Source organism: Drosophila miranda, chromosome XL (genome assembly GCF_003369915.1).
Source record: "Drosophila miranda strain MSH22 chromosome XL, D.miranda_PacBio2.1, whole genome shotgun sequence".
Lineage (NCBI taxonomy): Eukaryota > Metazoa > Arthropoda > Insecta > Diptera > Drosophilidae > Drosophila > Drosophila miranda.
Window position 1 is genome coordinate 3748671 of NC_046673.1, and position 27346 is coordinate 3776016.

The 27346-nt window shown below is 50.7% G+C and overlaps 4 protein-coding genes across 6 annotated transcripts; 3 read left to right on the top strand and 1 right to left on the bottom strand.

Moving 5' to 3' along the window:
* On the bottom strand, positions 1-27273 carry LOC108160267 (centrosomal protein of 162 kDa). 2 transcript variants are annotated; one of them, XM_017294154.2, is made up of 7 exons: positions 25906-27273; positions 4577-5231; positions 4297-4510; positions 3542-4206; positions 1497-1693; positions 1288-1440; positions 1-1046 (listed from the first exon to the last, which is right to left on the bottom strand). In XM_017294154.2, exons 1-7 carry the CDS (start codon positions 26710-26712, stop codon positions 921-923), a joined length of 2817 nt encoding a protein of 938 aa, XP_017149643.1. In that variant the 5' UTR covers positions 26713-27273; the 3' UTR covers positions 1-920. The 2 variants fall into 2 exon arrangements, with proteins under 2 accessions (XP_017149643.1, XP_017149634.1); XM_017294145.2 differs by having other exon boundaries at positions 1129-1440.
* LOC108160260 (histone acetyltransferase KAT6A) lies at positions 9198-13531 on the top strand. The gene is made up of 5 exons (XM_017294132.2): positions 9198-11502; positions 11582-11770; positions 12331-12472; positions 12547-13072; positions 13156-13531. The coding sequence occupies exons 1-5, from the start codon at positions 9213-9215 to the stop codon at positions 13447-13449; spliced, it is 3441 nt and encodes a 1146-aa protein (XP_017149621.1). The 5' UTR covers positions 9198-9212; the 3' UTR covers positions 13450-13531.
* On the top strand, positions 14626-17432 carry LOC108164704 (zinc carboxypeptidase A 1). Its single transcript, XM_017300974.2, has 4 exons — positions 14626-15036; positions 15560-15907; positions 15994-16357; positions 16649-17432. The coding sequence occupies exons 1-4, from the start codon at positions 14655-14657 to the stop codon at positions 17415-17417; spliced, it is 1863 nt and encodes a 620-aa protein (XP_017156463.1). The 5' UTR covers positions 14626-14654; the 3' UTR covers positions 17418-17432.
* On the top strand, positions 21650-25555 carry LOC108160280 (carboxypeptidase B). 2 transcript variants are annotated; one of them, XM_017294175.2, is made up of 4 exons: positions 21650-22106; positions 23826-24290; positions 24364-24517; positions 24598-25555. In XM_017294175.2, the coding sequence occupies exons 2-4, from the start codon at positions 23852-23854 to the stop codon at positions 25358-25360; spliced, it is 1356 nt and encodes a 451-aa protein (XP_017149664.1). In that variant the 5' UTR covers positions 21650-22106; positions 23826-23851; the 3' UTR covers positions 25361-25555. The 2 variants fall into 2 exon arrangements, with proteins under 2 accessions (XP_017149664.1, XP_017149655.1); XM_017294166.2 differs by lacking the exon at positions 21650-22106 and adding an exon at positions 22764-22937.
* Positions 27274-27346: the final 73 nt, after the last annotated feature.

The window sequence follows — 27346 nt, forward strand, 5'->3', positions numbered from 1 at the left end:
TAATATTCAAATTTCGATCGCTTCCATTTCGGTGCGAGTATTCTATGTACAATAATTTGGTTCTTATGCTAGTACAACATTCGCGGCGCATCTCTCTGCACTGTTCATTTCATGAGCCACGCTGTCGGTCTCTTTTATGGACCAACTGGTTGCCTCTTTCTTTTTCATGCGTCTCTGTGCCTGTCTCTTTCCTTCTTATGGCGTGTGAGTGCGTGTGTGTGTGTGTATTCCTTTGAACAATTCAATTTCTACTTTCAAACACTGACATTTAAAATTACTATTCTTGTCTGCTCTAAGAACTGCAATACAATAATTTATATGTTAAAGATCTTTTATTCTCTTTGAAATCCTCTGAAGAAAGAGGACAGGGGCCTAGACAGATATTACACGTGTAAATATCTGCGCTAGATTGCAGCTGCTGGAAGGGTTTTCCAGGTTATGGGAATTTCTTAAATCTATATAAACTGTTGGCTAGCTGATCATTTATCATTTATCATTATGCTTTATTGTTTTCTGTTTTGAACACACTTAATTTAGTCCAAGATTTTGATCAGTTGGGCTCTGAATTCCAGAAGAACTTGGTTCCATTCAATTCGAGTTGATTGAATCATCAGTTAAAGATCGTTTTCAGCTGCAATCTATCCCCAGTTCTGGGCCTGGTCCCCCTAAGCCCCGTCCCTCCACCCATTCTGGCTAAAATGGTTGTTGATTGTAATCCTATATTTTTGTTTTAGACGGACTCTGGACAAATTGGCTGGCTTGTCGGACGACTCATTGAACATGGCAAATAGCTAATTATTTATCTCTCTAAATAAAAACGTTCCTTTCATATCCTTCAACCTATCTCATATAGATTGGCTTGAGATTATTAAAAATTTAGTTTCACATTGATTCCCAAAACGAGAGGCTACATCTAATATCTATTTGTTATTGTTATCCTGCATTAGATCCTCGAGCGCCCCGTTGAGCCGTCCCTTGCTGAGCGCCTCCACCAGCATGTGCAGTCGTTCCTCCCGCTCCGAGTGCCGGCGCTCCAACAGCGACACCTGTAAAAAACACACACCCACGTTAACACAGATCCAAATTAGTTGATAGAGAGTGATTTAAAGTTGAAAGTATCAATCAAACCTCGATGTGGTCTTGAATCTCACGAAATTTTGTTTGACTGTTTGTCTGGGTTCGTATGGGAGGCTTGTCTTGATTATCTTTCTGGGTTTGGTCTTGGATTTGGGTCTGTTTCTGGTTTTGATTCTGGGTTCGGGCTAAGATGGTATCTGTTGGGTATACCTTGGCCTTGAGCGCATAGTAGTCGACGGGCATCTTCCGCCGTTTCTGGGTGGCAAAGGCCTCCTCCCGCTCGTTCAGGCGCTGCTTGAGGATTCGCACGGTCTCATTGCAGGTGGCCAACTCCCTCTCATGAGCACTCTGGAGGGTCTTCAACTAGAACAGATCAGTTTGAGGATTAGATGAAGGGTAAATATTTATGTGGGTCTTACATCTTGGAGTCGCTTATCGTGGAGCGTCTTGTAATCAGCCTCCAGCAGACGGTATTTGTTTTGGGCCTCCTTTAGGGCCTGACTTTCAGGGGCAGCCGGAACGTGATCGGGATAGTGATCGAAGCCACTGGAACGCCGCTGTCCTGAGGCACCAGTGCTGCTGCCACTGGCCTGGGACTTCAGATCCAACTTGGTGCCTGCGGATGAATACATTAGCGATCAGTATGTGGGAAAGAGTCAAAATCATATGGATAAAAGAAGAGTTCAGAGTTTAAGGACCAACAACAGATAGGATAAGAGTTGAAAGATTGAAACTATCCGCAATAGATCCGCAATTCAGACTTAATTGTTCAAGAATTCTGGCAATTGGGTGAATCCCCGCCCCACCAGCTTATGCAAGTACCAAGGTTCATTGAGCCCGCCCAGATTGGGCTGTGTGGTTTCCGTTTTGAATTGGATTGGAAGTTTTCACAAATGGATTGCATAATCGCGGCAGTCAAAAGCCAAACGAAATGAAGAGCGATTTGCATTTTTACACGCGCGTACGAAATTAAAACATTTTGTATCGTGGCCACGCTGATTATGCTATTTATGCGACTGCTGTTGCTGTGGTTGCAGCTGTTGCTGTGGTTGCTGTTGTTGCTGTTGTCCGCTTTTGGCATTTACAATTATTAACAAAACAAATTTGACAAAGCGACGGCTCATTAATTAGCCACAAGCCGCACTTAAAAAAAAAAATAATAATAATAATAACAAGAAAGAAAGGACAGCCTGGGGAAGCCGACGCCTGCTATACCCTATTGATATTGTGCAGATCAAACAAACCTAAGAGTCTCCTGAAAGACAGCCCCTTTCCAATTCTGATTTAATTTGAAAATTTGATGCAATCATTCGTTTTGTTATTTATCTCTTAACACAGAGATAACTATATTTTTTATGGCTGTGGGGTCCCTAAATATGGCGTATTATGATTATGATTTATTTGATTTGATCTATATTTATTATTTATTTTATTATATTTTCTATGGGAGATTCCACGACGAGACTTTGTCTTACCAACACCTGACTACCTAAATTAGTGCAATGCTGCTGCTGATCAGTGATCACGAACTGATCAAACTTGCAATCGCCTGATACATCGAGGGTATGCGAGCCTCTCTGTGGCAGCACCACACCAGCAGAGCGACCACCGACCAGCGACCAGCATGTCATGAAATTATAAAACTTGTGCGCATGCCAACAGACCAGGGGACAGACCCGATCCGAACCGATCCAAGACGATCCCCAGTCAGCGGCATCGTCCACCGACCCGAAACCCAAACAGCGTCTTTGACTTTGACTTTCGCTTTCGAATTTTCTTTTTCAAACAGCAACAGCAACAGCAACAACAAATCAAATTCAAATTCAAAACCAAATCAAGCAAATGTAAACAACAAGCGACAACAAGCAGCGGGTGACATAACCAAGTGCCCGAGATGCGGTCCGGTCCGCTCTCTGCGATTGGTTTGAGGTTTCCCACTGCCACAGCCACAGCCAGCTCTATCGCCTGGGAGTGGGACTGGGACTGGGACTGAGACTGAGACTGAGACTGCTAGCCGGCTAGCAAACGTGTTTGGTCTTGGCCATTGGCCGCTTAACGCTCGCGCAGCTTAGCTTGGCTTACAGCTGGCTGTCGGTCGCTCGCTGGCTGCAATTGCCGTTTGAAACGAGTGCAAAAAGTGGTCAAAAGGCCGACAGAGTCGACAGCCATACAATGATTTATTCCAGCAATTTATTTGTCGTCTCTGCACTCTGGCTGGGCTGGAGCGGGAGTGGAGTCGAGTCGATTCGAGTGTACGTGCCGGCCGAGCAGAGAAAGTCCATAAATTACCGGCCATCCATCGCCGACCGAGTGACACAAACACAAGCAAACACATCCAAATTGGGGGCGGGGATTGGGGTAGCACAGACTCGCGCATGCAGAAACAGAAACAGAGACAGAGACAGGACAGAAACAGGCCAGAGGGAGGATGAGGAAGGGGGTTGAGGCAGATAATTTGAATTACCTGGATTGCTGGTCTCCCGGTCCCGCTGCAGCTTCCGTATGGTCTTCTTGCAGTCATCTAGCTCCCGAGTGAGCCGCTGCATGGCCTTGTTCTTGATGGCCAGGTCGACCCGCATGCCACGCACGGAGCTGAGAAGCTGCGACTCTTCCTTGCTGGCCAGCCCCGGTCCCATGCCATGGCTGTGGCTGTGGCTGTGGCTGTGACTGAGCACGGATAGCGTGGAGTCGGACTGCGAGATCGGGAGCTTGGACACGGGCATCTGCTGGCTAGCAGCAACAGGCCGCCGCTGGGTAGTGGAGCTGGCGCCGCTCTGTTTGGAGTTGGGTCGCGATGTATTTGGCGTGGAGTTGGCCGTGCTGCTGGTGCTGCTGCTGGCCGAGTGCTGCTGCTGCTGCACGTGTAGGTGGTGCTGCTGCTGGCACAGGAGCGCCGGCGATGGGCAGCCAATGGTGTTGGTGCTGTGGTCGCGGGTCCCGTTTGAGGTCTGGGTCTGGGTCCCTGTGGCCGTGGTGACAGCAGTGGCGGCAGTGGTGAGGCCATCGGCCTCTGCCTCCGTCTGAGTGCAGTTGTTGTAGAACCTGTCCGCTCGTTTTTGCATATACCGGTCCAAGGTGCGCACCTGCGACTCGATCTGCTCGTTCAGCTTCGTGTTGATCTCCTGCAGGCTGAGAAAGAGAGAGAGCGAGAGAGAGAGGGAACCACAGCGAGGATTAGGCATCGAGGGGAACTGGTTGTGCCGATAAACTGAAGCTCACCTCAGGACCTGCGTCTCCAGGTCGGCAATGTGCGTCTCGTACTTGGACTGGACCGAGTTGAAGCGGGCCTGGACGTTGGCCAGGATCTGCTGGGCCTTGCGGTCCTGCTCCTTGGCATCCGACTCCAGCTGGGCGATGCGCTGCTCCAGCAGCTTGCGGCTGTTCACATTTTCCTGGTCATTGAGCGAGCAGAGTCCCGAACTCTTGGAGGCCACTAAACGGAAACGGAAGGGATATTAAGTTACAGTCAGCCGTGGAGGGGAAGACCCGAAAAACCCACCTATCAGGGCAGAAACGGAGTCCGGGTGCTTGCGCATGAGGATGCGCTCCATCTCGCGGCACTGTCGCTGGAGATCCTGTATGACGCGGGCGTCCTTCTCCTTGCTTTCGCCTGCTCGCCGACGCTCCTGCTGCGCCTCCTCCAGCTCCGCCCGCAGCGAACGCTGCAGCTGCAGTGCCTCGCTCCGGTCCCGGCGCGCCGCCTGCAGCTCCGACCTGAGCACCCCAGCGCACTCGTTCAGGTGCTGCACGTCCAGCTTGAGCATCTCGGACTCCTCCTGCAGGCGCCCGTTGTGGTCCCGCAGCGCTCGCTGCGTCTGCGACAGCGAGTCACTCTGAAGGCGCACCGAGGCCAGGCGCTCCTCGGTGTCCTTCAGCTGCTCCTGCAGCTGCTCGATCTCGTGCTTGAGGGCATGCTCCCGCGACACACTGCAGGCGATCTGCTCAATGGGCGAGGTCAAGGTGCTCACCAGGTGCTTGGGCGAGCTGCCCACCGCCTTCTCGCTGTAGCTGGCCATGGGCCGGATGGGCTGGCTATATATGTGGGTGTGGCTCTGGCTGGTAGTGATCCTCGCTGGCACTGCCGCCGCCGCCCAAGAGGGCGTGGAGTTGCGCCGTGGCGCCGAATCCTCCCCAGCCTCGGTCATCTCCTCCATCTGCAAGGGGAAGATGGCAAACAGATCGTAAGTTTTGGGCGGGCACGAGAAAGTGGGCGAGTAACGAGTAACGAGAAACGGAATGCCCAAAAATGGCTATTGATCGACGGGTGCGTCGGAGAATCGTTAATACTTGTCATCGTTGCTTCGGTGTTTCTTCTTTCTCTGCATGTGCAACTACTCACTCGTTGTCTTTCTCTTTCTCCTGCTGTCTATCTATCGCCCTCGCCCTCGCACCCAACCATCCTCTCCCGCGACAGGCAAACCCAAACCCCAAGGCAACGAAGTCGGGGGGAAAAAAAACGAAACCAGTCGCCAGCACAATAAACCCACAATACAATGACAACTCCGTGTCCCGTTGCACAGTGGAGCAAAACTATGAAAAAATGCGCTCTTCCTCCATCGTTCTCATCCTATATTTGATGCTATTTATGTACAGAGCACCTGGGACTAGTTACGTGAACATTAGCAGAGTGGCCTGGACCACCTCGATAAGCTGGATTGGGATGAAACATCCCGTCAATAGGTAATAATCGCTCTGAAATGGCCGCGAATCTACACGGACCAGGCAGCACCGAACTCCACCTCCACACCATGGTGGTGTGAGGATCTAGATGGAGCAATTCTGTACACCGACGATCGACCTCGTGAACCAGACTTGAGGGCAAGGGTTTGCATATATCATATTCGCAATATGGATCATAATATTTGCCAGACTTGCTCTCGTAAGCAGCTCTCGGCCACTGATCAGTGGCTGTGGCCCACTGTGCCCACTGGCCGCAACCCTCGTCAAATGTTATCGACTGTCAACTGGCCGGCGGCAAGGGTAAAAGAAGATAATTGTGATGATGTGGGCGTGCAGCAGCAACAGCAGCAGCAGCAGCAGCAGCAGCGCAACAACAACAACAACAATGCACCTAACAAAAGCAGCAAAATATTGAAGAAGAAAGAAAGTTAGAGGCACTGCCTCTGCCATCGTTCATTGTCCGTCCGGACTGTGTTTCTCGGTGTACGTCGATGTGTGCATCGGTTTTTTAAGTTGTATTTTTTTCGGCGCTTACCTGCCGCCTGCCGATTGACAGACATTACTCCAAGCAATTGCTTTGCCGCTGCCGCTGTTGCCCCTGTTGCCCCTGATGCCCCTGTTGCTGATGCCTCACAGCTGCCCACTCTCGCTTTCATCACGCCGTGACTGGGATTCTACCTGAAAAGCATCGCACACCGCCCGCGACACCAACTGCTTAGAGCTTCAAGCTTCGAGCTACAAGCTAAAACTACAAGCGCTTTGTTTTTTTACCGCCCGCCCATTCACTTCATTCATAGTTTTGTAGGAGTATTTTTGTGGCTTTGCGCTGCCACTTTCCACTCTAAAACTCACTTGAAATACATAAATATGTCGAAGCTATGTCTTCGAATCGGTTCTGGCTCATTTCTGGGTGATCCCACAATCGTCGATCATTCAAAAATACAACTCCTTCAGCGCTGAACAGTGGAAAAGCGCAATGAAAGAGAAAGAGAGAATTCCTGACCCTAAGAATGTACAAAAGTGGCCAAATAATGGGACACTCTGACGTATTTAGATCCCGTCTTTTAATTGGATGCACGATTGGGATCTAATTAAGGTGAATTACAGAATATTTCTGCCTGTTGATCCTGATTCTGATCCTGCCTGCTTCTATGCCATCCAAGTCTCTGAACGATTTTAAGGACACAAAGAGACTCGGAATTATTACATACGAGTCACATACCCATGAAGGCTGATTAATTACCACTTGCCATACGAGGAGACCATTTATGATCACGAAAACATATCCCCACCCCACCCCATGACCTGGGAAATGATCTCGATGATCGATTGATGAACGAAGAGCCGATAGACATCGCCTCGACTCGCCTTGGGCACGTCCTTGCCCCAAATAATGCGGCACATTGATGCTCGACTCGAGTTGCGGTGATAAGGGTTTTTGTTGTTGTTGTTGTGGATGAACGGAAGGATGAAAATTAAGGATCATAGTCCAAATAGTATCCACATTTTTTGGCTATGAAATAGCCTATAATCTTATATGTTCTTCAGATTGAAGAGAAGACCTGGATTGCGCATAGGTGCGCATAGACCCACTGAGTATTCGACAGGCGGCTGGCTTGCCGACTGTACGAGTAGTACTCGTATTAAGGACAATTTCACTACTTGACCCAGGTAATTCCAGCTGTTGTTGTGTATGTCTGTGTGTTGCCGCTTTGCAATTACTTGAACTCTCGCTCTTCCTCAATTGTCATTTGATAAACTCTACTTATAAAGTGAAAGGAGCGGCAACAGCACCAGCAACAGCACCAGCACCAAGCAGCAATTGAAACGGCGCCAATTGTTTGCGCGCGGAACGAGGTGCGGTTGATTAGACAGCAGAGGAGTAGAGGAGTAGAGGAGTAGAGGAGCAGAGGAGCCGAGGAGCGTGGGTAACACCAGCCAACAGCAACAGCAACAGCAACAGCAACAGCCATAAGATGTGGCCTCTGATGTGGAGCATTTATTATATGTACAATATACAATATGTATGTATGTGTGTGTTTGTGTTTATTCAGAAATCATGTCAATGAGCACAAATTGGAAACTTTTTGAGCGCGCCAACACAACAGACAATGACTGTCCAAGCCGCACCGAGTCCGCATCCAAAGATGAATGATCGGGAATCAATCCAGAACATGTACCATACGCATATCATTATCATTATGGATGCGTACCTTTGGGTGCGCCCGTCCTGCTGCACTCCACTGCCAGTGTCTACCCAATTCCAGTAACAATTCCAGTTACAATCAACAAAGCAGTTAACACGCAATTGCCAATTGACATCGATTATAAATTGAGGCTGATTCAGATTCAGATTCAGTTGAAGATGGCGATGGAGTGGGAGAGGGAGATTCAGAATGATAAGAGGAGAGTAACGGCAAGAGGGTGGGGGGGGGGGCCTGTGCACATAGAAAGTCGAGCAATCGATAATTATGACAGATGACAGCATTTAAGCAGATACTTGGCATAAATGTTCATTAAACTGGTAAAGAAAAGCAATGAAAGGTTTCCATTTTGCCCCAGTAAATTGCACACCGAAAGGAGCCAGAACAGAACGTTTCCCGTATTCAGATCCCAGATAGGATCCATATTTCATCTGTTTCAGTAGAAAGGAAGGAAGGTTCTTTCGATTGAAATATTTGCCAATGTCCTATACATCCATAATTACCTATTTTAATTATATCTAGTTTGATCTTTGTGTTTGTGGGCATTGAGTGGCTTGCATTCGGATTCGATTGATTAAGAAAGTTTAAATAAAATAATCGAAATATAATCTTTTCTCTGGTAATTTGATAATTCATTTTGTTATTTTGGTATTTTTGTGTGCAGCCTAAGTCCCAAACCCAGTTCGAGACCCGAAAGAAAGCGAGAGCGGGAGGCCGTGGCGATGGCGATGGCGATGGTTATGCCGATTGTCATTGTCGTTTTCGTTGTCGTTTTCGTTGTCGTTGGCGTTGGCGACATTTGCCTGCTATCGGATGGGGGATTAACATAAAAGATCAAGACAATATGGGGCTGGAGATTCGTGCAGCCGATAAGCAGGGGACTCTACTCTCCACAAGGAAGAGAGCAGCTGCAGAGCACAGCAGATAGGTGGGGAGCGGGGTGGAACGAGACGAGTGTGCCATGCCGCATTTACATACATAACACGATTGCCCCCCCCACACATACACATGCACACACGGACAACAGCTTTATGGTAGCCCACTGTAAGTGACGCTGGCGCTGCTGCCGCTGTTGCCGCTGTTGCCGCTGCTGCCGACGCTGATGTCGACGCAGCAGCTGGCTGGCCTGGCCGCTGACAGCGGTAGCGGCTGCGGCTGCGGCTGCGGCAGCGGCAGCTGAGAGAAATATCGAAAATGAAATGGCAATACTTTCCCAGCGGTGGTATAAAAGCGACACTCCACGAATGGGACATGTCTCATTACGGTTTAGTGTCAGATCTCGCAAAGATGTACAACGGGAGATCGCGTAGTGCCTCAAGGACTGGTCCCGGTCCCGGTCCCAGTCCCGGTCCCATTCTCTTGCTCACGTTAGCTGGCTCCCTGCTGGCCATGCAGGCGGCGGGCATGTCGCTGGATCGCCTGGCCCTCGAACGGAACGAGCTGCCAGCCCCTGCCCCTGCCCCGGCCAACGAGATGCAACCACAATCGGAGACGCAGCCACAGAACGATCTGTTGGTGGATGACATGAAGCTGGCCTCCCTGGCCTCGGCCAGTGGCGATTCGGACATGTACATGCTGGTTCCGGAGTCGGTGGCCAGCCAGCTGGGAGCAGCGGATCGCAATACGATCGAGAGCGGGTCCGAAGCCGATGCCGATGCCGATCCCGATGCGGACGCCGATCTTCCGGGAAGCTCGGACATGCTCATGCTGGAGAGCGACGACACCCCGGCCATGCAGCTCGTGGAGCTTCCTAGCGACATCACCGTGGCCGAGGCTGAAGCTGAAGCCGAAGCCGAGGCAGAAGCAGCGCCCGAGTCCCAGGCAGAGGTCCATATCCAGCCCGAGATGATTAAAGAGCATGTGGTGGAGCATTCGGTTGAGGGCACAGTCGCCACCAGTCAGAAGCAGCCCGGCAGCCAGGAGGCTCAGCTGGAGAACGCCGAGCAGGCCGTGGAGACAGCCACAGAGGCGGCTCCAGTGGCAGCTCCCCTCGAAGAGACGGAGGAGGAAAAGGAGAAGGAGAACGAGAACGAGGAGGAGGGCGTGCCTTCTAACGATGAGCCAGCTGCAAGCCCTGAGGATGAGTCCAGTCCAGCCACAGAGAGTGCTGCAGACATCATTGCCGAGGCCGTTGAGGAAGTGGAAAAGGAAGTCGAGCAGTCTGCGGATCCTGAAGCAGCCTCCGTCCAAGCACAGGAGGAGCCAGAGCAGCAGCAGCAGCAGCAGCAGAAGCCCCAGGAGGAACAAGAGTCCCTGCCAGAACAGCAGCAGCCTCAGGAGGATGCCGTACAGCACCCAGAATCTCAGCCGGAGTTAGAGCCAGAGCAGGAGGAAAAGATTTCTGTGCCTGAAGCTCAAGCTGAGTCGGAGGCCCAAGTGGCGCCCCAAGTGGAGTTCCACGTAGAGCCAGAGGAGCAGAAGCCCAGTGAGAACGAGGTGGACACCACAGAAGCATCCCTGATGGACAGTATGGTCGAAGGCATCGAGGAAGGCCTCACTGCTGCGATGGACCACCTCGTGCCCGAGGAGATCGCAGAAGCAACAGAAGACAAGCAGACAGAGGAGGAGGAGCAGCATGAGCCGCAGAAGGAATCACCACCAGAGCCAGAGGTGGCCACGGGCACATCCAGTGACCCAGTGGCAGTCGAGGAGGACCGGTCCCCAGCCACTGAAGCCGCACCAATCAGCGAGGAGTCTTTCACTCAGGCAGCAGTCCAGCCTGAGGAGGTAAAGGAAGCAGAGCAGGAAGCCGAACAGATCCAGATCCTGGCAGATGAACCAGAAGAGATGTCCCAGTCTTCAGATGTAGTTCCAGCTGAAGTTGAGGCCGAGACTGAGCAGCCACAGGCGGCAGTCGAGGCCGTCGAGGCCGTCGAGGCAGTCGCGGAAGAGAAGAAACAGCCAGAGACTGTGGAGACTGTGGACACTGTCGAGGAGAAGGAACCGCAACCCGAGGCGGCCACAGACGAAGTTGATTCCAGGCCAGCGGCTGATAAGGAAGAAGTCCAGAACGACGCCGAAGTGAACAACAAGGTGGAGCCAGAGGCAGCCCAGCCAGAGCCTGTAGTGGAATCAAAGCCAGAAGTTGTACCTGAAACTGAGGCTGAGACTGAGGCTGAGATGGAAGTCCAGCAGGCACCCCTCGAAGATGAAGCTGAAGCCGAAAAGGAGGTCCTGGTGGAACAGAAGCCTGCTGAAGTCGAGGCCGAAGCAGAGCCCGTGGCTGCGGCTGTGGTGGAGACCCAGCCAGAGCTGACTGCGGAGCCATCCATGCTGACCACGATCATTCCCATGGTCCTGCCACAGCCCCAAGCCGAGCCTGAGCCGGCACAGATGCCCCCCCAAGTGGCCGACAGTGTTCTGAACTATGTGAATGCCTCGTTCCTGCTCCAGCAGCAGGCGGATCTGCCCACGACGGAGGAGCCGGAGGAAAGCCCCTTCAATGCCCATCTGCGACGCTACGATGGCGCCCAGGTGTGGCGCATTGTGGTGCAGACGGACAAGGACAAGCGACTGGCAGACGAGCTCCAATCCAAATATGGTAAGTATTTCTTGGACGGGTCCAAGCCCAGAGAGGATGTCACACTAATCCCCCACTCCATCCTGTATCCTGTATCCAGATGGGCAGCTGTGGAAGGAGGTGAAGCAGGAGGTCGACTACCTGCTGAAGCCCCAGGTTCTGGCCGCCGCCGAGCGCCATATCCGTGCCGCCAATCTGTCCCGGATCGTGCTAATCGACAACCTGCAGCACGTCATCGAGGTCGAGAATCCCCCGGCGGAGAAGATAGCCGAACTCCAGAACCGCAAGGGTGAGTGACAGGTGGTTCAAGGCGCTGCAAAGGTGCTGCAAAGGTGCTGCAAAGGTGCTGCAAGGGGGTGGCTCTGTCCTCTGTCTATGGCCACACAGGGGTGGCATGACACCAGGACTAGGTGTCGCCACAAACGAGCATTTAATGGGCAGGGCGTGTGAAAAGTCATCAAGCGAAAAGTGGCAGGACCCGGCGTCCTCGGGCTGGATTGAGACTTACTGAGAAGGGCTTGCCATAGGAACCCATAGAAGCCATGGGCCATAGGCCGGAACATGCCACGTTCCACGTGCCGTGTGCCCTGTGCCCTGTGCCAGGGCACGCATCGAAACCAAAAAAGGAGAAGGCTCAGGAGCAGGGCAAGAGCGGCAGTTGTTTAATCGATACGATAGCCACTCTGTTCGTCTAAAGACGAGAAGCGGAAAGAACAAGTCGAAAGGTCAGGATCGGATTAGAGCTGGGGGTTGCTTGGGCCTCAGGGTTCGAGGCTCAGGGTTCGGAGTTTGTTAGACCCCAAGTTGAATGAACCAAGTTGCTAAGAGTCCCCACTCTCAATCACACAGGACACCGCCTGACGTGGCAGGCCTACCATCGCCTGGAGGACATACACGGCTTCATCGACTACATGGCGAAGACCTACCCGGACATCTGCTCCACTGAGATCATCGGCTACTCCGTGGAGAAGCGACCCTTGAAGATACTCAAGTAAGTTGCGGGCAAGAGGCCATAAATGAACACGATCGAGATCGATATTGATATTGAAAACAATTCCATAACAGGATATCCAATGGAAATGCTCGCAACCCCGGCGTCTGGATCGACGGAGGCATGCACGCCAGGGAGTGGATCAGCCCCGCCACAGTGACCTTTATTGCCAACCAGCTGGCGGAGGGCTGGGAGGATCTGCCCGAGCACATGCGCAGCATCAACTGGTACATCCATCCGGTGGCCAATCCCGACGGCTACGAGTACTCGCACACCACCGACCGGCTGTGGCGCAAGAACATGCGTGCCCACGGCCGCCAGTGCCCCGGTGTCGACCTCAACCGAAACTTTGGCTACAAGTGGGGCGGAAAGGGCACCTCGGCCAGCCCCTGCTCGCAGACGTATCGCGGCAGCAAGGCCTTCTCCGAGCCGGAGACCTTCTACATCTCCAAGTTCATCAGCGGCTTCCCCCGCGAGACCTTCCAGGCCTACCTCTCGTTCCACAGCTACGGACAGTACATCCTCTACCCGTGGGGATACGACTACCAGCTGACCCAGGACCGAGCCGATCTCGATCGCGTGGCGCGCCAGGCGGGCACGGTAAGAGATTCTCAAATTCCTGGATGATTATTGGCACCCTAACTAACACTATCTCCCTGCTCTCTGCTCTCTGCTTTCTGTAGAGCATAACCAAGTCAACGGGCGTCAAGTATACGGTGGGCTCTTCGGCCACCACCCTCTATCCGGCCGCCGGTGGCTCCGATGACTGGGCCAAGGGCATCGCCGGCATCAAGTACGCATACACCATCGAGATGGGCGACACCGGCCGCTACGGCTTCGTCCTGCCCGCCCGCTTCATCCAGTACAACGGCAAGGATGGCTACACCTTCGCCGACACCGTCGCCCGCGCCATAGCCCAGGGGCGGGGCAAGGCGGTGGCCAGGAGCAGCAGCGGCACCAGTCGACGCCGCCACTAGGATGCATTCTCCCGGCACTAAGTGTGCCCGGACCTAGTTCAATGCAAAAATGTTTTTGTTTTTGTTTTTTCAACCCTAGGGTTTCCTTTTTTTTTTATATTTATATGAAAACTATTTATTTATTTAATAATTTATTCTACTTGTAACTAGAAAAATTGAACAAACAAACAAACACAAAAAAACTCATCGAAGTAGACTGAGAAATGTTTATTAAAAGAAATGAAAGAAACAACAAGTGTCTTATAGCATAGTATTCGAATCAACGAATGAATGGGATGAAATGGAATGCTACGTCGGATAGAGTTTTGAGTGAATGAGTGAATGTCGTTCGCACAACATTTACACGAAGAGGCACGCACTAAATGAGTGAGAACGAGGGATTGGGCTATGCCCAATTTATCCATTTCTTTTTCCTTCATTCTTCTTCATTTCGTTAGTATGAAAGAGATTTTTGTATCACCTAAGATCGCTTTAATTCGATTAAAGTTCGAGTTACAAGTTCATTCCATAGGACTGGAGTTCTATTCAGTAGTAGACCAAGAATATGAATAATTAATAATGTATGAGGTCGTACAGATGTGATACTCAAGCTTCAAAATAGGAGTATATGCAATAGATACAGCTATAAGAGTATACTGAAAACCTGTATCAGAGAATACAGGAATAATATAACAGTATTAAAGCGTACCACACAACCATATATACCAGTATATGGACATGTTTATGTATATGTATATGCTTGTGTACGGAGAGCACCCATATAACAATTTTCCCATACCAATATTCACAACTTTCTTGCCTCCTCTCGCCACGATGTAAATACCCACATATGTATAACAGTTTTGCAGTAGCACAGCCCAAAGTAAAAGTCAAACTTCAAACAGAATTAAGCCGAATCGAAAGCATCAAAATCGCCCAATTCCATGGATCGTTCTATGCAAATCCGATGGATGGCCTTAATTGGGGAACAGAGAACGCACCAGGGAAACGGGAAAGGGGGAAGAGAGAACAGATAACAGAGAATTTAGATCGCAGAGAAGCCGTTAGTCGGAGCTGGACGGAGGCTGACGCTCGCCAACAAATCGAACACATTAAAGCCAATTCAACTGCCAAATCGAACGCACACAACCGAGCACAGGCACACACCCCATCCGCTCCAAGAACTACGAACCACAAGATCTGCTCCAGAGTAGAGATAGAGAATCATGCACCTCTACCCATGGGCTTTGGTGGCAGGGGCGTGTATGCTGCTGCGGCTGCTCGAACTGAGCCCGGTCCAGGCTTTGCGCGAGAGCTACGACCTGGCCCGCACCGACAATCGATTGCGACTCCGCCTTCCCTTCTTCGGAGGGGGCGTGGGCCAACTTCTGCACTATCTGCGACCCCTGGACGTCACTGATCCGGCCAGGCCGGGCGGCCGTAGGTCGGAGCTGCGCAGCGAGCTGGATGCCAACCATGTGACCTACCGCGGCTGGCAGCTCTGGAAACTCAACTTCAATGCCACCCGAGCAGAGGGGAGCATGGAAGATGAAGAGGAGCAGCACCGATCCCCAGACGCGGAGTTCAACGAGGTGGTGGAGAAGTTTGGTGAGTGAACGAACACCCAGGAAGGGCCACTTCCTCTTCCCAATCATCCCAGGCTTTCCAGGGCGGGTCCAATTATAAATCGATTCCCTCACCGAGGGCTCTGCGATCCATCGGAGCCAAACAAGAGAAGAGAAATTGTCAAGCCGCCGGCGCGCCGTCAGAAATCAATAAGAGAGCACGATCGAATGCTGGAATCGAATCGTGGATACCCTATTGGCCTCCCATAGGTATTCCAAGCCCCGATCGCCAGTAGATCTACGATCATATCATCTTTTACGTCTCGAGAGTCTGAGAGCATCGGAGCGAACAGAAAATGCCTTGGGGAAAGGGTATTTCGGAAGAGGGAGAGGTCAGGGCAGGTCAGGTCACGCATAAATTTAGCATAAATCCATGAGAATGGATTTCTTAAAGAAACCGCTATCCGAGACCCCAGAACGCGACCCTCTTTCGGGGCTGAGTTCAGTTCTGATTTCGGCAGTGGAGCTTGAAGTGTGGCTTGAAGCGATGACGATTCTGCTGAAAGTGCTCACTGTAGTGGCCCTAGTCAATGTCCACGTCCACGCCAGCCTCGGCCAGCTGGTGCTTTGGCGGAGTGTCTCCGTGCCGGATCTCTCGGGGCTGTCCGAACTGCCGCTGGCCTTGTGGTCTCTCAATGGCAGCGATCTGTACGAGACCACATTCGAAAGTCTGCAGTGGCTGTCGCCGATGGATCTGAGGCGATTCGACTTCCTATCGCCGAGCTCCTCCTACCAGATCAATCGCCGGTACAGGAACAGCTCCTCCGTCCAGCGCTACTACGGACACCAGCTGTGGAAGCTGCACGAGACACGGCTGAGCCAGCCGCAGCTTCGAGCCTTCTGGCGGCACTTTGGTAGCTCCCCGATCCCCGATCCCTGCCCCCCAACCCTCCAACTGACTATCCGGATTCAAGTGTCTTCTTTGTGATCTCCCTTGCAGGCAGCGAGGTGTGGAACATTAACCAGGACGGCATCGACATAGTCATCGAGCAGAAAAACGTGGCGGCTGCCCGCCAGTTCATGCAGAAGCTCAGCTTCAGCTACAACGTCATGATCGACGACATGGAGGCGGCCATCGACGAGACCTACGCAGAGGTGCCTTCGCTGGAGGGTCTGCTCGATGGCCAGCAAAATCAGTCGCGGCCCTGGCTCGAGCGCGAGGGCATGCTGATGACCTGGCGGCGCTACCACGACCACGGCGACATCCAGCAGTTCCTCCAAGCGCAGCTCGAAGCCCACTCGGAGCTGGTGGAGATCGTTCAGATTGGTGTGACCCGCAATAAGCGCCCACTGGAAGTAATCAGGTGGGTACAGTGCTCGCATGGCACCGATCTTCCCCTGCTGCCGATCTGCCGACCCAATCAGAAGTATATAATCAGTGGATGCTATCCATTGAAAGACAAACCGAAATATATTCATACTCTATCAATCAAACACAAAATCAATTCAATTACTGACCATTTAGATCTCCACCGATCTGCACGATGGGGCAGTGTTCTGAATCTATATCAATATATAGTGCCATATACCTATCATTTAGTGGAATAGTTCTCACATCTGGTATTGCTTTCCTTTCCTTTCCTTTCCTTTCCTAGAGTGTCGAATGGCAATCCTCAGAACTGGGCCATCTTTGTGGACGCGGGTCTGCAGGCCCGGGACTGGCTCAGTCCCGCTGCCCTCACCTATGCCATATCCAAGCTCACCCACCTCTGGGAGCACGGCAAGCTGGAGAAGTTGATGCGCCGCATCGACTGGTACTTCCTGCCGCTGGCCAATCCCGACGGCTACCAGTACTCCCGGCAGACGGACCGCCTGTGGACGAAGAATCGGGGCTATGACAGCGCCAGCGGCTGCTACGGCGTCAATTTGGACCGCAACTTCGAGCACGGCTGGGGTGCGGCTGGATCCACCAGCAATCCCTGCAAGAATCTATACAGAGGAGCCTCGGGCTTCTCCGAGCCAGAGACGCGTGCTTTGCGCAGTTTCCTGCTGGGGATGCGCGACTATCTGGGGGGCTACGTCTCTCTGGGTGGCTATGGCCAGACCGTGACCTATCCCTGGGGCGATGCCGACTACGTGACGGAGAATCAGCGCCTGCTGAAACAAACGGCCCGTCAGGCGGTGCTCAACTTGCGGCGCCTCAACCAGGCCGAGTACTCCACGGGCACCAGCTACCGCCAGAAGCTAGCCCGTCCGGGCAACTCCGCAGACTGGGTGCAGGACCGCATCGAGCCGCAGTTCGTGTACAACGTGTTCCTCAAGGATCAGGGCCGCTACGGCTACCTCATGCCGCCCCACTACATTGTGGAGTCCGGCGAGGAGGTCTACGACTTCCTGCGCACCATCGCCCAGCAGCTGCAGTGAGCAGCTCCCCGTCTTCCCCCTTACCTGTAGTAATTTATTATCGGTTTTTAATAGAAATCAATCAATATTAATCAAACTCCATCCAAAACTACAATCTTTAGTAGTTAACTCTGAGGCATTGCGACAATTAAATTTATAATGTTTAGAGTAGTATGATCAAGTGTCGATCATGAGCTACGACGAACCCTTTTAGGGATGGGGGGGGCCTAGCATTATAGAAGTGAGACCAATACTCTGCCATCTATCAAACTGAATGCCACAATAGATCTGAACTAGGTCGTTGGGGCAGACACATCTTGCACGATCCTCGCGGTCGAAAATAAGAGAACAAATTGAGAAAGGGACCCACTGAATTATTTCCACTGACCAATAGCATAAACATAAGGCTTAGTGAAACCTATATATATTGATGTATGCCTTTCTTCAATAATATGTATTGACTGAAACTGATCCTTGACCATGATATCGAAGTACTTTTTGCGTCCAAACTCTTAAACGCCGATTTCAGCGTGATTTCAATGCTTAATTTTTGTAAAAATGTTTGTCATTAATGTCTCCTAAAACGATTCTGATATCACCCAAAAACTACTTCAACTATTTTTATACCCGATACTCAAAATGAGTATTGGGGCGAACATCTGTGGCATCCACAATTTCGACGATACGAGAAAGCTAAAAACGCAGAATCGTAGAGGATGACTATATCTTCTAGAGTGCAAAATCTGAACCAGATCGTATAATTATTATAGTCAGAATCAAGAAAACAATTTCATTCTTTCTCGCTCTGTCTCTCTCTAACACATAGGTGTCATGGTCGGTTTTGCCAATTGCAAAATATGAGTTCAAGGATCTCAGAACCTATAAGAGCTAGAGCAACCAAATTTGGTATCCACACTCCTGTGATATCGGACCTTAACCGTTTTATGTCACAATTTCGCCACGTATATCTCAAAATTTCGCCCCACCCCCTTCCGCCCCCACAAAGGACGAAAATCTGTTGCATCCACAATATTGCAGATTCGAGAAAACTAAAAACGCAGAATCAGAGATAATGACCATATCTATCAGATTGCTGAATCTGGATCAGATCGGATCATTTTTGTAGCCAAAAGGAACAAATCAATTTGCAGTGGCTACGCAGCGCCCGACGTCACGCTCAGACTGATTTTCTGTCTCTCTCGCACGCACTCTTTGTCGTGTCGTTCAATATTAGCGGCGTCTGCCGGAGGAGAGCCATACTGACTAAGTATCGGGTATAAATGTAGAGTTGCGGTGTCCGCAGCAACTCACAACGTTCCCCCTCGTTTTAATTTAATGGTAAGCATATTCGCTGGGGACACGATGCGCGGGACAAACATTTCTTGGGTTATTGAAAGTACAAAATATACAACATTAGCCAAGAACTGACCACTTTCCTGAGAAGTTTTAAGATATTTTAAAGTTAAGGAGGAGTGACTTTGTGGGAAATATAAACACATAGTACGTACATATTGAAAATTCCAAAACTTACCAAAGAAAATTAACTTTGTTGATTTTTAATAGGTTTTCACATCAAGGTAAATGAAAATGAAATTTTTCAGTAAATTTAGAAAATTAATATCGGTACAAAATGGTATGAATACGAGTTTTACTTTTAATATTTTGGTCTCTGTGGACGTATCCGTGGAAGTACATTTGTATATATTCGTTTAAAAATTAAAAGAAATGTATTAGATGCAATACATATCAGAGAGACTGTAGCGGAATAGAGTAGAGCCGTTCTGAATTCATTAGAAATGTATGTATACGCAATCCACTTCTGAGCTTAAAGTGCAGAGAAATGAGCATCGAAACATTTAATGCCAGACAAAAAGTTCAGAGAAACCGTTGCCTACTTTGGGGCGGATCGTACAAATCAAAGCTTTAGCCATAGAACAGTTTCTGCAACTGTGCTAAAACAAGCTCCGACTTGAAGCGTTCTCGATGGGCCGCTGGACAGTCCCGGTACTGCCGTGGAGCATGGAAAGCTGTGTCGGAGTCGGAGCCAGAGGGCGACCCCGGGTCACAGGCCATGGTTTATGGCTCGGGGTCTGATTAGGATTTCGCAATCGCGCATATTGAGGCCCCCATTAACGGTTGGCGTTATGTAAACGAGCCAAATGGCGAACAAGAATGTTCATCAAACACACCAATAGAAAGCTATCAAAGAGCGCGAGAGAGAGAGAGACAGAGCTACAGAGGAGAAACTTTCACTTTCAATCGCGTTATAAAAACCTGTAAGCTCAACTTTATTTGGTTTTTCTTGTTGTTTCGGTTTTTGTTTTCATCATTTTGCTGCATATTTGATTTTGTATATTTATGCATGCATATAGAAATTATGGGGAGCTGAGCGGCAGCGGGAGCGAAAGGCCCCGCGGGCGAGCGAGCGGCTTCAAAGCTCCGAAGACCCGCGAAGAAAGTGATTTACACGCGAAACCAGAAACATGGCCCGAGAAGAAGAAGCAGTGGAAGAGGCGTACGGCCATAGCCATGGCAATAGCTATTAGCTAAGAATACATAGTACATACATGTGTCATTCATAGCGTTTACACACTGTACCGACATTCAGAGAAGAACTGGAGAAGTAGAAGAAAGTCCGAGTCACAAAAGAATGTGTGTCATATGGGGTGCAGACTGTATCTGGCAATCAACGATCCAAACCAAGGCACAAAAGAAGTGGTGCACCGAAAAAAATCTTCCATTGTGGCGCCCATTCTCAAAAAAGGGTTAAAAGTGAAAATCTGACCAACAAAAAATTAAAAATAAAATAAAAAAACAATAAATAACGACAGTGCCCCCAGGCTAAAGACTCAAGTGGGGGAGTAGTAGAGGGGGGGGACTGGGAGGTGGTGTTGGTGTTGGTGTTGGTGGTCATGGAGAAGGTGCCCCAGCCTGATCATCATCATCCACATCAAAGGCGAAAGAAAGTAAAATCTCGCCAAGTGGGTCAAAAATTGCCCCGTCATACAGCACACACACACACATGCACTGATACAGTAGGTTTGTGCGTGTGTGTGTGTGTGACAATTGAGCAGCGCTGCCTTCCACACAACAACAGCAAGACAGAACGTGACAGTCCAGAGCCGCCTCGACAATGAGATACCCGGCACTTAGTCGGAGACCATCAGGCTCTTAAAAAGGGTACATCTTAAGACCTAAAGATGGTACAGAGCTGTTAGAGTTAATCGAATCTGAGACCAAGGGCATTGGCCATTACTTTTGTATTTTTACTCCCCCAGTCCGGATATACTAAAATCGAAGACCTGATCCTATAAATGTGGGTTGAGAAACAGTTGTTATGGGGTCATCGGAAGGTTGGGGCGAAAAATTTTCCCATTTGCAGGGACTTAGCATACCCTTGTGTTCATCCGAGTACCGCGTATAAAAACTGCGATGCGTTCAGCGATTCTCAGAGGTAAATAAATTAAATCAAATTTACAGCAGCACACTCAACGTTTGGCTGTGTACGTCTTTACGCTTGTAATGTTTGTAAACGCAAACCGAAAAGTCAGCTCAATCGCACATCGTGAAGGAGTGAGAGAGAGAGAGGGAAGAATGGGAAGTTCCTTAATCCCGCGGAGAAACCTTTGAGAAGAGCGATAAGCGTCACACAGCATTCTGACCTCATGCATTCTTTAGTGAATGGGCAATCATTAGCCACTCGTCAAACATCAACACATATGGGGAGGCGAGCCTGGAGGTAAATTTCCCCGAATCAGAGATTAATGACTGGATTTTTCCTCTGAATCACATCGATCCGGGAAGGTCTTGGCAATTCATCGGCAAGTTGGCAGCTCCGCATCGATGCATTTTTTCTTTATGTGTGCGGAAGACGGCACCAAATGTCAATGTCGCCCGCCGGCTGTTAATGCACTTCACCCTTCAGTCTGGCAGAGATGTACTGCAGCGTGGGCGTGGGCACTCTGCACTCTGACTCGGGCTTGGATTCTCTCTCTCTCTCTCTCTCTCTCTTCCCATACACAGACACAGCGTAGCCACCACATTCCACTATCCCACCATGCAGGCCAGACAGAGATAGATGTTCATTTTATGCGTAAGTGTGTGACTCTCTCGCTGCCGCTGTTGACGCTGGCGCTGACGACGCCGGCGCTTCTGCGCTCACCTGCCTGTAAAGCGCAGCCGCTGCTGCTAGTGCTGCTGCTGCTGCTGGTGCTGCTGCTGCTGCGACTGTCGTCCCATTCAGTACGCGACGATCGCTCCAAGATCGGTTGTCGTTCAGCGCAATTTTTACAACAGATTTGCTTGTTTTGCTTGCTTGTGTGTGTGTGTTTCGGTTTTTCGCTGCTGTAGTAATTCTCGGTTTTGGCGTTTTTTGTTTTTTTTTTTTTGTTTTTTGTATTTTTTTGTTTTTTGTTTTTTTTCGTTGTTTTGTTTTCCCCCCGCACTGATCTCTGGCAGAGCGCCAATATAAAAATTGAAGCGCATACAAACGCAGCATTTAGTCTGGTGTCAGCCTGTCATCCCGTTACACAGCGCTCTCTTCAACACGCAAGCGCACGCACGGCAGCACGCACAAAAGTAGGCACGCACGCACGCAGGCACGTACGTACGCACGCAAAGCACACTCTCTTTCGCTCTCTCCCAGAGTCCAGCCGGCAAAAGCAACAGCACCGAAAGTGCATATCCCCCCTGGAAGAGCAACAACAAATAGTAAGCTACAAATCAAATGAAATTCGCTCGTGCGTGGGGGCGGCAGGTAGGCGGCAGGGATCGGTGGCAGATAGGAAGTGTGATCGGATGAGGAAGCGAATTTGTATGTAACGGGAATGGGGGTGGGAGTGGCAGTGGCAGTGGCAGTAGCAGTGGGAGTGGGAAGGGATCCGACAGCCAAAACAGGTTTACCTCCCGAAACGAGTTTCAATTTTTCGGTTTTTCCTTTTGTTGGCCGCTCGAGGAAAGTGCAGGACCAGGTCAAGCGTTTTGGCTCTGGCACAGTGTCTGGGACTGGGGCAGCATAAAGCGGTCTCTGTGTGGTAGAACGAAGGTCGAGGCAATTACAACCTCATCCGAAACCTCGTCCGACGCCGTCGCCGAAACCTACTCCGAAACTGAGTCCGAAGCCGACTAGTGTGCTAAGTTGGTCCGAGAGAACCTGTTCTCGGAGACCCCGTGCTCCGAAGTGCCACTTTCTGCATGGCAATAAAAAAAGGAAAATAAACACAGATAAACAAATACGCATCTATAAAAAACAAACTAAAAAAACCATATACGGGACAGGGAAATTAGCACAATTACGTGAAAAAAAGGTTCGGAGATCGGCTGCTGATAGTTTTCCATTCCTGGATCTAGATCAGGGTCGAGCTCACTGGCTGTATGCTCCCCGACTGATGCGCCATTCCATTCGCCCAACCAATAGCGTGTGGAGCGGGCTGTTGTGCATTCAAATCACATTCAAAGAGGAACAGAACCATTCCGAACACGAATCCCCAATCACCAATCCCAAGTCGAAGCCCAGGCCACAGCGGAACCCAACAATCGAACGTCAGTGGAATCCATAAAAGCTAAATGCAAATTTCGGCAATGAACTTGGGCAAACATCCGACATTGGGAACATTGCGGGGACTGTGACCGTGTCTGGCAGATCTTCAAGCTCCAGCAATTCTCAGGGCAACTTTTCGTAATTGTAAAATCGAAAATGGGCCACAAAATGATCCACTATCTATAATTACTTGAAACAAGCACGACTGAAAAACAGTTAGACCCAAATACAACACAGTATACATACATACAAATGTACCATACAGACATTTGTACATATATGTACGATAGCTGATGTCGTTGACAATGGAACGGAAATATATTTTGTTTTTGTGCGACAATTAGACGACCTTTACACACTCAATTTAAGCGCAAAGAGACAGTGCCTTTTTTTATTTTTTTTATACATACATAAGTAATTTCTGCAGTTGGTTCCAAAGCCCTCATTCGGACGGGGGTTCGATTGGTTCCATTCAAATTTCGATTATCGCAAGTTTCACTTCTTAATTCAAATTTTCCCCTGCACAGGCCAAGTTCTAATCAAAACAGTCATACTCTTGGGTGTTTCAACGCGAACAAGAATTTCCAGCGCTGGCAGAACCATTCGCAAATAGTTTCTCGTTTAGCTTAAAGAAAGATTGGTTCGAATAATCACCATTTCGGATAAAATAGAAGCGGTTGTAAGAGTGTACTCTTAAATATAAGGCACCATCCTGCCTTTGAGCATCGCTTTCCTTGGGTTGCACTGGAAGCAATTTCAATCGAATGGGCACCACTGTAGGCAGAATCAGCTAAAAGGAAACGCAATTACTTAGGACAGGCTTCTCATCGCATCACCTACCCAGTCCCAGACAGAGAGTTGAACTGATAACACTCTGTTTGTTTTCCCAGCTCTTACGACTGATAGGGACGCTGCCATGACGCTGCCACGCCCCGCGCCAGCCCCACTACTGCTGCTGCTGCAGCTGATAGCAACAGCAGCCATAACATCAGCCCTGGCAAGTGGCCAGATTATGAACAATACGCAAGCGATGGCGATGGCGCTGGACGTGAATGAAATACCCCAGAGGTATGACGAGGCGCAGCTGTGGAGGATATACAACATATCGGAGGCGATGCAGCGCCAAGTGCCCGTGGGACAGGTGCTCGAGCAGAAGTTCGGGGGCAACATCTGGAAGGAGAACTCAAAGTTTTTGGACATATCCATAGGCAAGGAGCAGCTGAAGGCGGCGCGTTCCTTCCTCGATGCTCAGCGCCTGGATGCACAAGTGCTGTCCGAGAATGTCCAGGCACTGATCGACGAGGAGCATCTGGATGGGATCAATGCCACCGCCCCGGAACAAGGCCAGAGATCAAGTAAGTTCAAGTGAAGAGGTGGAGAGGTGGAGAGAGAGGAACGAGATGTTTTATTCGAATCCTCAACCCGCAGAGAAGGCCGCGAGGAGCAGCATGCACTGGAAGGACTACCACGATCTGGAGACCATCTATGCCTTCATGAGGGAGATCCGCAGCAAGTTCCCTAACATTGTCCGTCTTTATACGATCGGCCAGACGGCTGAGGGTCGCGACCTGAAGGTCCTAAGGTAGGTGCATCCTCCGTTTAGGGGTTCGCCGCTTTCTCCAACAATATGCCTACAAGTATGCTTCACTTTCTGTGCTTCAGAATCTCAGAGAATCCACGCGAGTACAAGAAGATCTGGATAGACGGCGGCATCCACGCCCGCGAGTGGATCAGCCCGGCGACGGTGACATTCATCCTGTACCAGCTTATGTCCAACTGGGAGAACCAGCCGGCTCACATTCGTGGCCTCACATGGTACATCATGCCCGTGATGAATCCCGATGGCTACGAGTACTCGCGCACCACCAACCGCCTGTGGCGCAAGAATCGGTCGCCCTCACGACGCTCCAACTGCTTGGGCGTCGACCTCAATCGCAACTTTGACATTGGATGGGCAGGCTACGGCTCTTCGACGAATCCCTGCAGCGACACGTACCGCGGCTCGAGCCCCGCCTCGGAGGCGGAGACGAAGGTCGTGGCCGAGTTCCTGGCCAAGCGCAAGTACAACCTGGAGGCGTATCTAACCTACCACAGCTACGGACAGATGATCGTCTATCCATGGGCGTACAAGGCCGTCAAGGTGAAGGATGCCAGCGTGCTGCAGCGGGTCGGCAATACGGCCGTCCAGCGTATTTCCCAGAAAACCGGTAGCACATATCAATCAGCGGTCACCCACGAGGTGCTGGGCATTGCCGGCGGCGGCTCCGATGATTGGAGTCGGGCGGCCCTCGGTGTCAAGTACGTGTACACCGTGGAGTTGCGCGATCGCGGCACCTACGGCTTCGTGCTGCCCCCCAAGTTCATCAAGGACACGGCCCTCGAGGGCTGGACCGTGGCCGAGACGGTGGCCCAGGCCATCGGATAATCTCTGCGCCTCTTGTCCTTTCCCGGAATGGGTGTCTGTCTGAATGGGTGTGAATTGTGTCCAGTGATTGATGATTAATTATTTATGTTTGTGTGAGTGTGAGTGTGTACCTGTGTGCGTGCGTGTCCTTCATCCTGTGTGGCAGGAAATAAAAAAATCAAAGCTATTTATTCATAGAAAACGGAACAGAACTAATTCCACGATTCGTTCATTGTTGGTTCCCTATCAATCGATCACTTATCAAGCCCGAGGGCTTGTAGCTTCACCCGATATGAGAACCCACTGGAAATGGGACTTATACGGCAGGAATTCTGTCAGAAGGAGCTGCTCAGATAGATAGCAGATAGAAGATCAGATAGAAGTCTCAGGAAACCTACCCGCGAAGAGCATACCAACGGCTGAAGCCACTTCTAACTAGTAAGATGTACCCAAAACAGAATCCCCATGAAGAAAGGAGAGATAGGAACTCCCGAAATGAGCGGAAATTTCCAACAAACCTTCCCAGAACCCGAAAATATACATACAAAACTTAGATATCCACTTACCGTGTCCTCATCATCGTCGGTGTTGTCCAGCTGTGACTGAAGCTGAGCGAGCGCCGCAGTGGTGTTGTGCATGTCCTTGGGCGTGGACTCTTCCGAGATGACCGACTCCGAAGGCAGATTGTCAACGAAGGCGGCAAATCCTTCGCCTCCGCACTGGCTGTCCAAGGTGCCGTTCAGCTCGTGGGGCGTCTGGGCCGGCGTTGAGGATGCTGATGACTTTGATTTGGGCCTGGAATGGCTGCTTACAGGCAGAGCCCTAACAGGTCCGCCCGGCTTGGGAGGAGAATGCTCAATGCGGTGCGTAAAGCGAGTGTTCAGCCGGATGCTGCTGTGCGGTGAAGACTGTGGCGAGGACGAGGGTGTATGGCTTGGGGTTTGGTTCTGGGACTTTGCCCTGTCCTTCCCCTGGCCCGCATCGCCATTGCACTCGCTGTCGCCACCTCCGCCATCGTCGGCAGCGCCACTCACGTGAGCATTCAGCCTGCTTCGAACCGTATCCGTGGAGAGGCCGCCCAGGCGCAGTTGCTGCTGGATGAGGCGCTCCGCCTCCTGCAGGAGCTCGTCCACAGAGCGGGTGTCGGTGTTGTCGGAGAGACGGCTCACTTCCTGAAAGATGCTCTCCGGGTCGGCGTCAACACCGCAGTCCTGCTCTTTGGCCAGGAAATCGATGATCGAGCTGCTGCTATTGAATTCCAGGTCCTCGTCCAGGCCTCCGGCCGCCACCGCAGTGCCCACGCTCATGCCCATGGCCATGCCGACGCAACGGACTGCTGTTTGCCGCTTCTGTGGGCTGAGCACTTTGGACATGGCCCAGCAGAAGTCAGTCGTCGCTGGATGCAGCCTTGGGTCCAAAAGAGGCAAAGGTACAGGGAGTGCTCTCTGCCTCTGCTCTGTCCTATGTCTCGCCCACTTCCTCTGACCTCTCGTTATATCTAGGAGCAGCAGTAGTGGGTTGGTGGGTAAAAGGAGGGAGGAAGGAGCTGACGACAAGCCTCCGGCGTATGTCACGCCCACTTCCTCTTTCCTGTTCTTTTATCCTTTAAACGTTTGTCTCGCTCCTGAAGCGCGTGTGTGTGCGTGCTTCTGTTAGTGTTCGTGGTAGTGTTTGTGTTCGTGTGCGTTCGCGTGTGCGTGTGTTGGGTTCACTACTCAACTCTGTGTCTGCTTTCCTCTAATTTGTATCCTTCCAGAGTTTTTTATGTGGAATAAATGTGTGTACAACGAATTTAGCACTCTGTGTGGCACCGAACGAGATTAACCGGACGCGAGCACCGATCGAAAATAAATTGCATGGCCGTCTCTGTGCCTGTGTTTCTCAAAACATTTTTTCCGCCTTGTTTGTACAATAAACACCCAATATAGCTACAGAGCCAGCGATAGTACCAGCAATAGTATCGATTATAGCAATCGTCGGCTACTATCGATGTTTTTCCACTTATCG